Source organism: Acanthamoeba castellanii (assembly GCF_000313135.1).
Source record: "Acanthamoeba castellanii str. Neff unplaced genomic scaffold scf7180000084753, whole genome shotgun sequence".
NCBI classification, from domain to species: Eukaryota; Discosea; order Longamoebia; family Acanthamoebidae; genus Acanthamoeba; species Acanthamoeba castellanii.
The window spans coordinates 158,688-175,068 of record NW_004457538.1 but is presented as its reverse complement, the minus strand read 5'-3'; the positions used below and the strand labels follow the sequence as shown (position 1 = coordinate 175,068).

At 59.5% G+C, this 16,381-nt stretch overlaps 5 protein-coding genes and 1 pseudogene across 5 annotated transcripts in view; 3 read left to right on the top strand and 3 right to left on the bottom strand.

The window, feature by feature from the left end:
* Positions 1 to 5,534, bottom strand: part of ACA1_198860 — a 7,437-nt pseudogene extending 1,903 nt beyond the window's left edge.
* Positions 5,535 to 5,850: 316 nt separating this feature from the next.
* ACA1_198850 (von HippelLindau binding protein 1, putative) lies at positions 5,851 to 6,761 on the top strand (the record flags this gene model as incomplete). The annotated part of the gene is made up of 5 exons (XM_004341688.1): positions 5,851 to 5,904; positions 5,982 to 6,055; positions 6,123 to 6,234; positions 6,311 to 6,403; positions 6,564 to 6,761. The coding sequence occupies 5 exons, from the start codon at positions 5,851 to 5,853 to the stop codon at positions 6,759 to 6,761; spliced, it is 531 nt and encodes a 176-aa protein (XP_004341736.1).
* Positions 6,762 to 8,150: 1,389 nt separating this feature from the next.
* ACA1_198840 (RNA recognition motif domain containing protein) lies at positions 8,151 to 10,566 on the bottom strand (the record flags this gene model as incomplete). The annotated part of the gene is made up of 9 exons (XM_004341687.1): positions 8,151 to 8,575; positions 8,707 to 8,834; positions 9,002 to 9,143; positions 9,256 to 9,363; positions 9,456 to 9,521; positions 9,610 to 9,796; positions 9,898 to 10,108; positions 10,229 to 10,325; positions 10,434 to 10,566. The coding sequence occupies 9 exons, from the start codon at positions 10,564 to 10,566 to the stop codon at positions 8,151 to 8,153; spliced, it is 1,497 nt and encodes a 498-aa protein (XP_004341735.1).
* Positions 10,567 to 10,713: 147 nt separating this feature from the next.
* ACA1_198830 (vitamin k epoxide reductase family protein) lies at positions 10,714 to 11,779 on the top strand (the record flags this gene model as incomplete). Its single annotated transcript, XM_004341686.1, has 2 exons — positions 10,714 to 11,463; positions 11,546 to 11,779. The coding sequence occupies 2 exons, from the start codon at positions 10,714 to 10,716 to the stop codon at positions 11,777 to 11,779; spliced, it is 984 nt and encodes a 327-aa protein (XP_004341734.1).
* A 153-nt stretch (positions 11,780 to 11,932) lies between these two features.
* On the bottom strand, positions 11,933 to 15,380 carry ACA1_198820 (Sec34 family protein; the record flags this gene model as incomplete). Its single annotated transcript, XM_004341685.1, has 12 exons — positions 11,933 to 12,061; positions 12,191 to 12,327; positions 12,457 to 12,634; positions 12,708 to 12,777; positions 12,853 to 13,016; positions 13,153 to 13,212; positions 13,299 to 13,496; positions 13,581 to 13,671; positions 13,789 to 13,949; positions 14,067 to 14,189; positions 14,350 to 14,509; positions 14,716 to 15,380. 12 exons carry the CDS (start codon positions 15,378 to 15,380, stop codon positions 11,933 to 11,935), a joined length of 2,136 nt encoding a protein of 711 aa, XP_004341733.1.
* Positions 15,381 to 16,130: 750 nt separating this feature from the next.
* Positions 16,131 to 16,381, top strand: part of ACA1_198710 (uncharacterized protein) — a gene marked incomplete at both ends in the record, with an annotated part of 2,138 nt that continues 1,887 nt past the window's right edge. Inside the window, one exon of the mRNA XM_004341684.1 lies at positions 16,131 to 16,367. Coding sequence (XP_004341732.1) covers positions 16,131 to 16,367 — 237 coding nt within the window. The remainder of the gene's footprint in view (positions 16,368 to 16,381) is intronic.

Genomic DNA, 16,381 nt, shown 5'->3' with positions numbered 1-16,381 from the left:
CGGCACATCTCCTGGAGCTTCGTTCCAGCTCTCGCGCACGGCGTGGACGTTGCCGATGCCCATGAACTCCTGCTGGCAGCCCTTGTACACGTTCATGCAGTCCTCCGACCCGCCCCGCTTGAACGAATTCGCCACCGCGTTTACGATCGGCCTGTGCGTGTCGTGTCGTGTCGTGTCGTGTCGTGTCGTGTCGTTGGTCGTGTCGTGTCGTGTCGTTTGTGCGTGTTAGCGAGGAATGCAGTCCGACAGTGAGGGGTTGGTGAGTTGGCTGCCAGGTACCGGGCGTCGACAAAGAGGAGTTCGTTGTGGTCGTTGAGCATGCGCAGCATCTGGGCGAGCTTCTCGTCCTCGGTGCACCGACGCGATTGCGTGGGCATCAGCGACGAGTTGCCGCTCGCACTGTTAAAATTGTTCACCAGCAAATTACCCACCTGCACACGCCGCACACACCGCACACACGCACCACACACGCGTGTCAGATAGTGGCGTGAGGTGCACGTGGTGGAGGGTGAAGATGATGATGATGACGTCACCATAGGCTGGCTGCAGCGGGAGATGGTGGCGCCGTTGGTCTTGTGTCGCCAGACGACGGCGGGCACGCGGCCCTTGGCCCGGAACGAGGCGATGGCGCGGAGCTCGTCGTCGGACACGGCCGCCGGGATGACGAACATGGCCGGGTAGGTGGCGCACAGGCCGTAGTCCCAGTTGAGCTTGTCGACCAGGCGGAAGTGGTGCGACGGGATGAGGCCCATGCGCTGGTACTCCCGCAGCGGCGAGTACACCTTCCACCCGTTGAACGATTCGCCACCGGTTTTCGCTAAGGTGGTCGGATGACGTCAGTCAGGATGGTGGAATGTAGAAAGGTGTGTGGAATGTGTGAATGTTTGGAATGTGGGGGGGGTGTACGAGAAGGGCGGGCGAAGGTGGGCTTGTAGAGGAAGGCGAAGGTGTCCAGGATGGTCTTGGGGTGGGCGAGGGCCGTGATGGCCGTGATGATGGGGTGCGTGCGCTCGATCCCCAGCGCCGTGAGGAACGTCTGCTTCCCCTTGAGTCCGAACAATATGTTGCGCATGTCCTAGGACGCCATTTACATTCAGATATTGTACATATTGCATAGGCACCAGTAGCACCATCAACGATGTTGTCGTGTCGTATATGCCCCAAGGTACCTTGCAGAAGATCTGGAGGTATTGGAGGTCGCCCTGCTCGGGCATCTTGGCCGCCTTGGCGATCACCCCGAACGGAATGTACGAGTCCGACTGCGTCACCAGGTCCTCCTGCACCATCATCAATCCCCCAATCAACCAAAGGCTGAATGAGTCATCGACAACAATAGCGAAGGACCAAGAGAAGAACGAAGAAGAACGAAGAACGAAAAAGAGGTGCGGTACATAGGAGGACTTGTCGTAGGAGAGGAAGATGATCTGGTAGTTGGTGAGGTAGAGGCGCCCCACGGTCTTTCCCTTGGGCGGCAGGTAGTGCACCACGTTGTCGGCCCGCTGCAGGATCTTCTCCCCCTCCTAGTGGTGTGACGTCAGCAACGCATGTTTCATCACCCGACTCACCGATCGTGCATTGGGGGGGGGGGTGAAGGTACGAGAAGAGTCGGCTCGAGGGGCATGGAGAACTCGGCCAGCGCGAGCGACAAATCGGCATGGCTCGCACGCTTGCGTAGCTCCAGCCGATCCTGTGTTAAGAAGGCGTATATCTGTGTTAGTGTCGACATACGTACCATGAAGTGTCTATGTTCCAAATTATAATTTTTAAATAGTATAGAGAGAGAAGAGGGACGTACCGCCCATGCGATGTCCAGGGAGTCCAGCTGCTGTTGGCCATCGGGCAGCCACATGCCCTTGCCCGTGTGGCCCCGCCAGAAGTAGAGCCCCCACTCTTCCTCCTCCTCTTCTTCTTCATCATCTTCCTGTAGCTCCTCCGCCTCTTCTCCACTTCGTCTTGCTGACGTGGCTGGTGGTGGTCGGCGGCGGCCGACGCCAAAGGCCAGCTTGAGCTGGTCCAGCACCTCGGCCACCGTGGCGCTGCCGCGGAACAGCATCACCTTCTGGACCGTGCTCATCAGTCTCGACGACGTCGTCGATCGCCCGCGCGCAGTCAGGCGGCCACCGCCGAAGGAGTCGAACGAGGCGTGGGCCGACGCGGAGCCGCTGGGGCCGGCCGAGCGCCCTCGGCGGGTGCGGAAGAAGGCGGTAACGGTGTGGGTGAAGCCGTCGACGAGCAGCATGCGCCTCTTCTGCGGCGTCCGCTTGAACTCGATGACGAACTGGGCGTCGCTCAGGTTGTAGCTCTCCAGCGTGCGCCCGTTGGCCTCCTCGAGCCACAGTCCCTCCTCGTAGTCGTCGTCATCATCGCCGCCTCCGCCGCTGGCGGCAACTGTTGATGACGTGGCAGCGCACTGGTGACCTTCGCTTTCGCTCTCCTCGCTCTCTTCCTCGCTCGTTATCATTTCTTTACACGTAACGTGTGTGTGCGGTCATGCGTGTGCGTGTGCGGTCGCGCGTTGAGTGTCGTGCGGGTAATCAGGAGTGCGTGGGCGGATGGCGGGCACGTACCTTCGTCGTCGCTGGCGATGCTGGTGCCCAGGAGGGAGCCGTGCTGCGCGCACGGGTGGTTGCGCGGCTGCAGCGGCACGAACAGCGAGTAGCCGCTCACCACCGTCGCCCTGCCGGTCAAGTCCTCCGCGGCCTTGTGCTCGCCATTGCCAGAACCGTCGCTGGCGGCGGCGGCGGCGGCTGACGATGACGTTGGCGCAGAGGAAGAAGAAGAGGCGAAGAGAAAGGTGTCGGCGATGGTCTGCTTGATGGCGGTAATGGTGGCGTTGGGCGGGAAGTGGAAGTGGCCGTAGGTCTTGCGCTGCGGGAACAGCACCACAAAGTGCTGCTGCGGCTGCGGCTGCGGCGGCTGTTCACCACCGGCACGAGGCGGTCGTGCCGACATCTCGGAATCCGATGCAGTCTTGGCCAGAAGCAGGGGCGGCTTGCCGACCAGGGCGGTCTTGCTGCTCGTGACCTTGGCCTTGGCCTTGATGACGTCACCTCCAGCTCCACCTGGTTGTCGCTGTTGTTGTTGCGATGATCGTGTCGACAATGGCTGCCTAAACTCTGATGAGGCTGCTCGCGGCGGCGGCGACGGCGAGCGCGAGTCGGGCAATGGGGAAGCCGACGGTGGAGACGCGGAAGTGGGGAGGACGTAGACCGATTGGCTGCGGCCCATGGCCCTCGCCACGCCGCTGCCGCCGTCGCCGCTGCTCCACAGAGCTGTCGACATTTTCTTGTCGACGCCACCGCGGCTGCCCATACTCATCGACAACGTCCGGCGCTCCGCCGCCGCCGAGGTCTGGAGCAGCTGCGGCCTCCGCTTAAGCACCAGTATGTGCTGCCACGTCATCACCACCAATCAACCGTGAGCCTTACTAAACGTGTCGACAGCTCTGGAGAGCAATGTTGGTTTGGTCCAAGGTGGGTACCTTGTCCTTGAGTCGATAGGAGGCGAGGCGGCGCCAGGGCATGGCCTCCTCCGCTCCGCTGACCTTCTTGCGGCCGCCTCCGCGCCGCTGGTCGTCGACAATAACCACGTTCATCGCCTTCTTAAGCGTCGTCACATAAAGGGCGTAGTCACCGTCGTGTGCGTCGACAGATCTGCTGGCACCTCCGCTGCGATGGCGGCGGTGGTGGCGGCTGAGGGAGGCCTCGATGATGAAGTGGAGCACCTCGCCGACGTGGACGTCGGACGAGAAGACGAGCGTCTTGTAGAGCCGCCGGGCGTGGATGAGCACCCGGCACCGCTGGAAGCCCACGCGCACGCCCAGCACCGACGGCACCACCGACGCGGACTCGAATCCGACCGAGAGCACGGTCTGCGCAGGAAATGCTGAAGTCAGCACGTGCGTCGTGTAGTGTGTTGTATGCGTGTCGTGTCGTGGGACGCACCCGATCGGTAAATGAGATGGAGGAGAGAGGTTGAGTTAGGTCGAGCGCTATTGAGCGTTCTTTTTCCCGACTGTCGAGCAGCAGGGACGCCCAGCAGCGCGGCGGCTTCTCCAGAAACACGTCCCCTGGTCGCACGAACCCACAAACCAGAAACGAGTTAGGCACCCGAGACCTGGTTCACCGCACACGCACACACGCACACTACTGCCGCACGCACACACACACACACCACCGCACGCACGCACTTTCACTCCGGGCGCTGCTCTGCGGGCTGGGGAAGCAGATGGTCGCGATGGCCTCCTCGATGGTGGGCTGCCGACCAGAACAGTGTTAGATCGACATACTACACAATATATTGATATAATTTAGATTATTATTAAATAAACATATAATACTAAAGAAATAAATATAATATAATATATTGCTGTGGAGTGGATGTGTACCGAGCCGGCGGCAGAGGCCGATGATCGCTGGAGGAGGCTCTTGATCTCGTGAACGGGAATCTCGCACCTGTACTCCACCACGACCGGCCCGCGGCGGTCCCGCCGCTTCTTTTCTTGTTCGCCGCCTCCGCTCGCGCTTCGTCGTCGCTCGACCCTCCGTACGAACTCGAGCACGTCCTGTCACCACCGCCCGAGCCATCAGCACTCCAGCCATCATCGTCACCATCACCATCACCACCAGGAAGACCAGCGAATGCACGTTGTCATGGATGGCGTAGGCCGAGACCAGCCGGTCGTAGTCCACCCACGCTGAACCCTCTTCGAGCGCCCGATCCGTGTCATCGTCGTCGTTCGTCTCGCCATCGTCGTCATCGTCATCGTCATCGTCTTCGTTATCGTCTTCTCCATCATCATCAACGCTGCGACGGCGACGGCCGCGATGATGGCTCGGGCCGGCGGTGTGGAGGAGGCGCGAGGTGGTGGCCGGCACGCGCTTGCGGAGCAGGAGGCGGTGGGCGGCGAGGAAGGCCTCGAGCTCGTCGTCCGAGTGGAAGAGGTGGTTCTGCCGCACGAACCGCCGCATGGCCTCGCCCATCGTCCACCGCCCATCGGCCAGGAATGTCGACATCACCCCTTGGCCGCCGCCGCCGCTGCCGCCTCGCCCGGCCCTCGATGGAGACGACGACAGGAGGAGCAATGACGACGACGATGAAGGTGAAGGTGACGATGAGGGTGACGTGGCAATGAATGAAGATGATGATGAAGAGGCGGCGGATGCTGAGGAGGAGGAAAAGGGGAAAGAGGACGAAGAAAGCGAAAGCGACGAGGGAAGCGAAGAGGAAGGCGAGGCGCCGGAGAGGAAGGGGAACGACTCGGATGACTCCGGCGACGACGACGGCGACGATGACGAGCTGGTGGTCGTGCCCGCCGAAATGTTGGTTGGTGGCGCCGGGGCGGTGATGGGTTCCGAGCAGGAGGGTGCAGGGGTGGGTACAGGTGGTGTGGTGATAGAGGTGACGGGTGCAGGCGCGGCACTCGTGGTCTGAGGCCGGGGCAACTGGGACACGACGGGAGCGGCGAGCACGGCGGCGCTCAGCCAGACGTGCAGCTCGCACGAGGCCGCAGCAGTGGACCCACCCACCTCCATTCTGCTTCACTGGGTGGGTTATTGTGGTTAATACACGAAATATTAAAATAAAAGAAAATAATTATAAAACTTTAAAATAATAGAAAGAAGGAATACCTTTGGGGTAGTGGCACCCGGGTGAAAAGCTGCAGTGCCGAGTTGCAGTGGAGCTGCAGTGTTGGGTGGGCTAAGTTGTGAGTTGTGGCACTTGGGGTTGGAACATTCCAAATTGCACTTTCGGGCGCTGCTATTTCTCTCTTCTTTTCATTTGGCAGACCAGAGGAAAAAAACATTTCCTTCCTGGCAAGTGATTTTTGCGATATCACACACATACAGAATGGAGGGCGACCAAGAGCTGTTGGAGAAGTCCATCCCCGCTGCCGCCTTCATCGTACAACACACCACACAGCCACCTATCGCAAAGCAAAACATCTAATTCTCAATTTTATTAATTTATTACGTTTGCAGGAAGATGTGGAGGCCTTCATGAAGAATGAGGAGAGTGCCGAGGCTGCGCTCAAGCGAACGCAGGCCAACTACAGGTTCGCTTCAATCTTCGTTTTCTGTCTTGATGCACAAATTAATCGCCATCAATTCACTCGCCTCAAGCAATTACAAAATGCTGGAGATGAAGCTGCAGCAGAACAAGATGACTCTCAAGACCAAGCTCCCCGATATTGAGAAGGCCCTCGAGATGGTCAAGTACCTCGCCTCCAAGAAGGTACATGCCACCGCACCTGCGCCGTTCACACCCACGAAGACCCCCTACTCACCACTACTTGGTTGCGGCACCGCAGGACTCGGAGGTGTCGACCCACTTCGAGGTCAACGAGGGCCTGTTCGCCCGCTCCACCCTCACCGATGTCAACACCGCCTGCCTCTGGCTCGGCGTACGCCTTTCTGCTGCCTTTCGCTCGTGTGTGTGTGTGTGTGTGGTGTGTGTGTGGTGTGTGTGGTGCGCGTGCGCGTGGATGTGTGCGTATGCGTGTTCGTGGAGGCGTGTGCGTGTGTGGTGCGTGGAGTCACGGACACGAGACACACACAACACAGGCCAACGTGATGGTGGAGTACACATTCGAGGAGGCCATCGCGCTGCTGACGAAGAACGTGGACAACTGCCGAGCGAACCTGCGCACCATCGAGAAGGACCTGGACTTCATCAAGGACCAGATCACGACCACCGAGGTCAACATCGCCCGCATCTTCAACTTTGACGTCAAGCAACGGAGGGCTGCCCGTGGCATGTAGCGAGTTGTCTGCAACAATACATGTTGCTTCCGCCCACTCACATGAGACTATTTTAAATAATGTGCCAATCGCAGTATCGCCAACAGCAGCTCACACATCAATCATTCCATGTCCACTCCCACTATATCGCGCACCACCTCCCCAGCAGAAGACCATGACCACGGTGACCGCCTTTTCTATGACCGTGCTTGTGCTGCTGGCCTGCGCCAGCGTCGGCTTGGGGCGCCTCCCCTCCACCGCATATCCGTGGTGCTCCGACCCGCGGGCGGTTCGGGTGCCGGTGTCTGTCGGCAATGGGGACCCTTCGACGCAGTCTCGGCCAACGCGACGTCCAACGCCCAGGTGTGCACCCGGTTGGATCCCTATGGCGACGGCTGGCAGGCCTGTTCGCCTTCGACCCTCGCCAAGGATCTGGCGTCGTCAAGGTGAGCTAATGAGACAACATTTTGACACACGCGTCAACACACACACACACATGTTGACACACCCCCATCCGACCTTTGCTCTTTGCTGATGTCACACTCGAGGCGGCTGCTACCCAGCTTGCTCCTTCCTTGATGTTGTAGTGTTTCATTCATCCATGATATGGCAAGGCTGTTCTTCAGCACTGCAAGAGCAGCAATTGTCGACACCAATGCTTACGTCAGAGCCTGGTTTTCCCGCCTTTGCGGCTTTGGCGGGAACAAGCTAATCCATTTCTCTTTCCGAAGTAGGACGAAGCGCAACGGCAATGGCAGGCAGAGAGGCAGAGTTGCGCCGCGAGTTTGCAGCAATCAAGCAAGATCTTAACGACGGCGCTCTCGTTAATAGGGCTCTCCAACTCTTATTGTCGCTGTAGATTCAAATCATGCCATCATCAAATCAGCAAAGTACACTGGTGCTTTCAATGTTGTGTTGAGTCAAGTGTTCCACTCATACAGCAACTGCTTGAGTCCATAGAGACTGGTCACTCCTCATCAATGAACCCTTGCTGTTTATCTCATTGGTGATCTGTTATAGTCGCCCCTCAGTGTTACAACGTCACTGTCACTGTTGTCTATGAGCAGGCATGTCACCAATGGAGAACTGATTAATGTCATGCTCACTCAAGTACTCTATGTGCTCATGCTGGCACACAACCTTGTGTCCACAGCTGTCACCAACTCCAGATGTGTTGCTGTTATCCATTCATTGGGCACAATCCCACCAGTCAGGTCTGCTGCACAGTGTAGATAGTGCCATAGCCCTTTATGTGTAGAACTGATTTGTCACCACTCAGTAGCCACATAGTGTAGCCAGATTCAGTGACTCATCCTGTGCCTGAGTATAGGATCCATTTGTCTGCTCTACCACTATGCCTGGTGCTGTTCAAGAACTACAAGTAAGTTGGTGGTGCTCGTAGGTTCTTTATTATTTGAAGGGCACGTCGAGCTTGTTGAATTCGGCCAGAACGACGCCCGCGACGTGCCTGACATTGGAAAGCGCGCACATGTGCGTGGCCTGCACGATTGACGACGAAGACGCGGACGAGAGCGTCGGCGAGCCCGTGGCGCCCGCTGACGCTGCAGCTTGACCGCCGGTCGTGGCGCCCGCTGGCGATGACGTCGCCGATGACGATGATGACGTGGACAACGCTGACGTGGCACCGGCGGCCGCCCCGACGTCGTGGTAGGCGCACTTGGCGGGCAGCGCGGACACGGCCGAGAGCGAGAGTGCGGCGTCGGTGGCGAAGAGCGAGCAGAGGGAGGACGACGGCACCGGGCTGGACGCGATCTCGTGCAGGTGCTCCAGCACCTCCTCCACGTTCCGCACGATGCAGAACAGCGGCGGTTGGCCTGCCGTCCACACGTGCGTGCGTGAGCGTGTGTCATGTCGCGTTGCGTGCGGGTGTGTGTCTCGTGTGTGTCGCGTTGCGTGCGGGCGCGCGTGTATGCGACAGAATACCAGTCAAGGACGAGCTACGTACCGGCTTTTTGGGAGAGCCAGGAGAAGCAGCCGTTCTTGGTGGATGCGCCCTTGGCATAGATCGACACGAACGGGGTGCTGGCCGTCAAAAATTGGCTGATGAAGTTCGTCATCTCGTTGTACAACTGCCTGTAAAGTGACGTCAGCATCCTACATCGCTAACAACAATGACTAATAAACAACAATCAAAAAAAAACCTACAAACTGCAAACTACAACAAACTAAAAACAACAACGACGACGACAACAGCAACGACAACAGATGGAGAGTGGGTGGATGGAGAGAGGTGGAGGGACCGGTAGTTCTTTTCGGCGAGGTGGAAGCCGTGGTGGGGTATGCCGTGCACGGAGTTGGTGTTGCAGTAGGTGTCGGCCAGGTAGCAGCGCGGAATCTGCCCCGGGTCGACGAACCGGTGGAACGACGCCTTCTCGCCCGCGGCTATACTCATTATGTCACAACACGACACGACACGACACGACCAACGACACGACACACGCGACAGTGAGCGCAGGCGCGGTGCCGGTGGACGATTGGAGGGAGGAGAGGGCACCAATGGAGAAGGCCAGGATGGCGATTTCGACTGGAATAGGCTGCTCGATGCCCGAGGACCCGTAGGCCAGGTTGAAGTCGACAAAGAAGAACGTGTGCTCTCGAATATCTGCGTGTGTCGTGTCGTGTGTCGTGTGTGTTGCGCGCGTTGCGTACGTCAGTGCACGCGTGTCATCAAGACTCGGGGAATGTGGAATGTACCAATGCTCTTAAGGTCGGGCGCAAACTCCTTGTCCGTGGTGTTAGCCGGTGGCCGTGGCGTGGTCGCTTTTCGAAAAAGAGCGAAGCCCCCCAAGAGTGAAGGTGAGTCCGCATGCGAGCGTTATAAAGAACGAAGCGGTCGCGGACGACGAACCTGAGGGGGCGCTGCCGAAGCCGCCGGGCTGGAGGCCGCCGATCGACGGTGGACCGCCCACGGGCGGCCCGAAGGGTCCGCCTTGTGGTGGGGCCATGCCCGTACCACCCATCCTGGGTCCCGGCCCGCCCATCGGTGGCGGCCCGCCCATTCCGATCGATGACAACGTGTTCATGATTTGATGTGCCTATGTAACGCGGGTCGTGCGTGTCGTGCGTGTCGTGCGTGTGTCGTGCGGCGCGTTAGTGTCAGACGAGGCAAATGCACAGTGTTTGTGATGGGGCATACGAGGATCTCCTGGTTCATTGGTCCGCCGGGTCCCATCTGCTGTTGCGGTGGTGCGGACGTGGGGAAGTTGGGATTGTAGTCGCCGCTGTCCCGCCGCCTCGTGTCGCCGCCGCCGCCTCGGTCCCACTCCTGATCCCACTTGCTCTGCTCGCGCCTACGCTTGACCACCTTCGGGTTCTCGAACCACGAGAGGTCCCTGGGCTCGGCCATCCTGATACCACCCACAGGGATCGTGAGGGAGAATGGCCCCGGTCGTGTGTGCGTGTCGTGTGCGTGCGTGTGTCGTGTCGTGCGTGTCGTGTCGTGCGCGGGCAGTGGTGTGGTGCAGTACCTGCACGTGATGGGCCGGCCCAGAACGAGTGCTCCGCTACGCTGCCGACAGGCGGCCAAGGCCTGGTCCTCCCTCTCGAACTCGAGCCCAGCGAACCCTGCGATGAAATGGGCGTCAGATTTCGGTGTAGCGCAGATGGAAGAGCCGCGATTGACTCAAGATTGGTGGGAAGAATTAAGACGTGGTTGCATGGTAGTAGCAGCACCTTTGGGCATGCTGTTGCGGTAGACGATGCGAACCCTCCTGGGATTAAATTCGGCAAAGAGGTCGCGCAACATCTGATTGGTGGCCTCATGTGCCAGGTTCTCCACCATCATCATGGGCGGATGCTTCTCCATGGCGTTGTGGTGCTCTCAAATCTTTATCCTACAAGTTTTGTCGTTTGTGATATGTATTTTCCTCTTTAAAGTAAAATGGAAAAACAAATGATTTCGCCATAAATCCACACAATCAAGGTGGAGGTCGCGATTGTTAACGAAGGGCAGATGGCCGAAGGGAAGGGAGCAACGCGGTGGGCTCTGTGGGCAGCATGCGTGAGCGTGGCTGGAGTGTTGCTCTCGCTCTACATGGTGGCCGACAAGTACCGCTCTTCGGGTAGATCTTCGTGCGATCTGTCCGAGCGCATCTCGTGCTCGGTCATCAACAACAGTGAGTTCGCCTCGCTCTTTGGCGTGCCCGTCGCTGTGCTTGGCATCGTGTGGTTCCTCGTCATCGGCTTCCTCTCCTACCGATTACACAATCATCCGAATGGCAGCGCATCCACTCTGTCCAGCGCAAGCGGCACCATCTACACCAACAAGGGCATGAGCGAGGCTGCTGCACTGGCGATGGCGATGCTGGCCTGGTGTGTGGCGGGAGCAGGCTTCATCGTCTACTTGCTCGTGGCCGAGATCATCCTGGGCGCCATCTGCCCCATGTGCACCGCCGTCCACGTCCTGGTGGCCTTCCTCTTCTACGCATCTCTGCGGCTCTACGCGCGGCACGCCATCCCTCCTCATTCGCGAGACGCATCTTCGCCACTGTCCACATTCTTCGCATCCGCCACGTCCCTGCCCACCCTCACGTCGGCTGCACGCGCGCTCCAGCCCCTCTTGCCTGCGCTCGCGGCCCTCGCCGCGTTGCCCCTCGTCATCTTCATCCTCGCCACCATCTCTTTGCCCGCGCTCGATCCCTCCCACGCCGCCCTCCGCACCTGCGTCCTCACCAACCGCCAGCAGCTCGTCTTCTACGGCACCGTACGACTCCCACCCCACGCACCGTGTCGTGTGTCGTGCGTCGTGTGCGGCCGACTCAAGTGTGCGTGCGTTCGGTCTGCAGGACACGTGTGCGGCGTGCAGGCGACAGAAGGAGGTGCTCGGGCCGGATCTGCTGCAGCTGGTGCGCTACGTGGACTGCGTGCGCACGCCGTCGTCGTGTGCGGGCAAGGAGCTGAAGGGCTACCCGACCTGGGCGGTCGAGGACTGGAGCGGCCAGGAGCGCGCCCGCCACTACGGCCTCCGCACCCTGTCCCAACTCCTCAGCCTCGCCGCGTGCGATGTCGCTTCCTCGTGACACGCACACGCACACGCGAAGCGAGTCGAGGCCTTCCCCTTTATGTACATATACGTGAAGATCATAGATGATGGATCGATACGCGGCGCTGGTCATGGCACGCGTGTGCGTGTGCGGTGTGTGCGTGCGTGTGCGGTGTGTAGGCTTATCAGCTCAAAAAATGGCGTCGACGGCCTGCGTGAGTTCGGCCTGCGCGGTCTCGAGCTCGGCCATGAAGGCCTCGTCGTAGCCTGCTCGCTTGAGCACCGAGTAGAACTGCTCCACATACCCCACGATGTTTTCCTGCAGATGACATCATCAACAAGAAGACGACGACACATCATAGTTGATGACAAGACAGAAGATGTCAGTGGACCACGCGCGGTGATGGTGATGGTGGTGGTGGCGAGATGAAAGAGGAAGCAATCAAACCTTGAGCGTGAGTGTGATGTTGTAGCGGTTGGACGGAAAATTGATGCCCTTGTGGTAGAGTCGGAGCGTGCTGGCCACCGGCGGCAGCTTCTCCTTGACGGTGGCCGTCGCCGTCGCCATGAGCGTCTTCACTTTCGCTGCAAATTTCCCGAAGCGTGAACGCACGAACAACAACACGACACGCGACACGCACGACACGCACGACCACAAGACGCGCACGACACGCACGACCACACGACACACGCGAGTCGGAAGGGGCGGCGAACCTGGCTGGGCAAAGGGGAGGGTGGAGAGCGCGGGAGGAGGGGTGGCGTCGCCGGCGGAGGCGGCCGAGCGGCTGGCGGCGGTGACCTGCGCGAGGAACGACAGCACGGGCTCCATGACGGAGCGCACCGTGCTGCTCGTGTAGGACTCGGCGATGCTCACGATCTGCTTGTCGAGGTCCTAGGTAGGGCACCACCGATCGCGTATGACGTCAGCAGCCTGTTATGCGACTGCAGCAGCGCTGACTGTGTACCTTCTTGGAGCTCAGCTCGTTGTGCAGCACCTGCGGAGAGGCCTGCTGCACCACCTCGAACCACGCATTCCTGGAATGCCGAGAAAAAGAAGGTCAGAGTGGCCTGACCAAACACGCACGACACGACACGAGTGTTGGTGAGCACCGTCCGATGGCGAACTGTCCGCTGAGGATGCGGGAGACGGCCTCGCTCAGCCGCGAGAAGTCGAGCGAGTTCTCGGTGATGGCGAAGTTGGCGTCGAACGGCTGAATCTGCTCGCGCAGGATCAGGAGGTGCCGCAGCAGGAACAGCTGCCCGTGCTCACCGCCCTGGACCGTCCAACACACACACACACACACACACACACACACACACACACACACACACACACACACACACACACACACACACGGAACGGCGCTTAGCCTGGTAGAGAATACGACGATGGGTCAGCCGGCCAAGTACCTTGGAGCGAGTGATGGCCCGTGCGGCCGAGCCCAGCGAGGCAATGCACACAGAGACGGCCTGTGGGGGGGGGGGTAATGAGGTGAGCCTGTGAAGCCAAAAGAACGAAGAGAGCCAAGAAGAGCGAAGACGAAGGAACCACGCACCTCGTGGGCGAGGTCTTCAAAGACGGGCGGGTCGACGGAGAGGTAGAGCTTGGCGAGACTGCTCAGCGTGCGCTCGAGTGTTGGGTACCACGTGGCGGTCAGCAATTCGGGCGACGACGACGATGCATCCTCTCCGTCGCTCTCTGCCGCCTGACCAGCGCCCTCTCCAGCCGCTTCGCCCTCGCCCGCATTCTTCTTCTGCTTGCGTACGCCCAACGCACGACGCCCCTAAATGAGCCGACGCCGACAACACTGCGAGCCTGGAGGGAGGGAGGAAGGTACGGGGAGCAGCTTGGCCGGATAGTCCAGGTCGGCAGCCGACGGTACGTAGGCCGATATCTCATCGCGGAAATAGGTCATGGCCAAGAAATAACTAATATATAGAATCATATGAATATAGAAAAATATATGGTGAGTGTGATCTTAAGAAGGCTGCGGATAAAAGATAAAGGAAGACCCAATAGGAAGGACGGTGGTGGTGGGTAGGTACAGTCGCTCGGCGGCGTCCTGGGCGAGGCGAGCGGTGAGGTCGTGTACGGCGCTGGGACCCTCCACTCGGCTGGACGACACGATGCCCGACAGAACGGAATCGCCGGCGGCCTCTGCAGCCAGCGCCTCCCTCAAATTACACAGCGACTCTAGCGAGCGCAGCTGTTGGCCCCAGTTGGCGCAGAGAGAGAGAGAGAGAGAGAGCGATGCGTCAGAGGTGACTTCTTCATCATCATCGCCACCACCGGCGAGGCGGTGTCACGTCATCTCTAACGGTACCTGAATCACGGAAGCTCGCAGGCTCTCGTAGAGCGGACTGCAAAGCTCTTGCAGGTACGCGTGAAGCGCCGGGCACGCGCTTCTGAAGAATCGATAGTAGAGCTGCGCCTCTTGGCCACACACCTGCGTTGTTGGAATCGTTGAGCTCATCATCAATGTTGTTTTTGGTTTTGTTGTATTTGCTTCGTTTATTATTTTTATTATTATAACTATTGTGTTATTATTGTTGCTTTTGTGTGTTTGTGTGTTTGTTGGTCTAGACCACGGTTTATGGCGAGCGTACCTGAGAGAGGTAGGTGCAGCCAGAGCGGACGATGGTCGGGAGGCTGGTGGCGTTCTGGCCGATCGTGATCAGCCGGATGGCCTCGTACACGGTGGGCAGGACCAGCGTGCGCCGCTGGTTCAAATAGCACTCCTCGCAATCACGCAGCAGCCCGGCATACCTACCCCCGCACATACGTTACACCACATCATATCGTGCGTGTCGTGTTGCGTGGCGCGTCGTGTCGTGTCGTTGATCGTGTGCGTGTGCGTGTGCGTGTGCGTGTGCGTGTGCGTGTGCGTGTGCGTGTGCGTGTGCGTGTGCGTGTGCGTGTGCGTGTGCGTGTGCGTGTGCGTGTGCGTGTGCGTGTGCGTGTGCAATACGCACTCGGCTACTGCGGCACGGGCCTCGATCTCGTGGCACAGCGGGCGAAGGCGGGTGGCGAGGGCGGAGAACTTGATGTGGAGCAGCTGGCTGTAGTCTTCGACGGCGGCCGAGGCCTTGCCCGGCGTGCCGGCCGTGGCCTGCGCGGTGGCCGTCGCCGTCTGCTTGAGGCTGGCCACGATGTGGTTGCGCGCCAGCGCGAGGGTGCGGCCCAGGAGCTGCCGCAACTTGGCCAGGTGCGAGTCGGACTCGCGAAAGGTCGGGTGCTCGCGCACAAAGGCCACCGCGGCGTCGAGTCGCTGCAGCAGCGCGGTGAAGGACTCGTCCGTGGGCACGAATCCGGGCGACGACAGTCGGGCCGTGGCGCGCTCGACCTCGTGGAAGTGGGCCAGCTTCGACGCGACTGAGTCGGCGAAGCGCTGAAGCTGGCCCTGCTGCGAGACCAGCGCCTCGCAGGCCTCGTGCAGCGCGCCGGTCTTGCTGGCCACGACGCCGTACTCACGCTCCAGCGAGGCGAGGCTCTCCAGCGCGCCCTCGACCTCGCCCTCGATGGCCCCGCACAGGGTCTGGTACTCGCCCATGCGGCTCATGTGGGTGTTGTACCGCTCGGCGCCCTCGACGCGGCCCTCGTCGGCCATGGTCGAGAACCAGTGGTAGAACTCTTGCATGTTCTCTATCTCGCGCTGCTCTTGTTGATCTTCTCCCTGGCGGCCACCGCCATCCTCGCCTTTGCCTGGAATCACATCACTCGAGGCGCTACGCACTGACATGCGCTCACCCGAAATCTGCCGTGTTATGAATGAGCGAAACAATTCGTCACTGAAGCTTTTGGCAAGAGGAAGGAGCAAAACCTCGGATGAAGAGTAGAGCTGGGTGTCTGCTGCAGCGCTGGAGAGCTTGGCGAGACGATCGCGCGCTCGCTCATCGAGCACCGAAAGTTGTTCAAAGTTCTGTACGAGCTGGCTCGTAGACGCTGCTCCTGCAGCCACAGCACTCTTCGCCGCCATCTCTTCTTTTTCCCTCTCTTCGCGCCCGTCGAATCGATCCACAGCAGACCAGATTTCGATTTTAGCTCTTATTTCCTTCTTGCCTTTCTATTTCTCTACGTTTCTCTCAGCACAATATTGTGCTTGTTATTTCAAACATTTCATTCCGTCTTTTTTCGCTGGTCCGCAGCAATTCGCGTAACCAGTCAAACGAAATTCCAAATGGTATCCACATGGAGACCGGAGTGACGACTAATGGGCCAGTCGCGAAGCCACGGGGTGGAAATGTCGACAGCGAAAAACTGACGCGTGGTTGGTTGGCAGGCACTGGCGAGGCAGGCGTATTTTTCCCTGTTCCAGCGCCGGCCAAAAGCACCAGCAGTCACTACCTCGAACAGAGCCACCGATCCCTCATCCTTATCCACACACAACATGTCGAGCGAGCGCGAGGAGAATGTCTACATGGCCAAGCTGTCTGAGCAGGCCGAGAGGTACGACGAGATGGTCGAGGCCATGAAGAAGGTCGCCACCACCGACGTTGAGCTCACCGTCGAGGAGAGGAACCTGCTCTCCGTGGCCTACAAGAACGTCATCGGTGCCCGCCGCGCTTCGTGGAGGATTATCTCCTCCATCGAGCAGAAGGAGGAGACCAAGGGCAACGAGGAGCACGTCAAGATGATCAA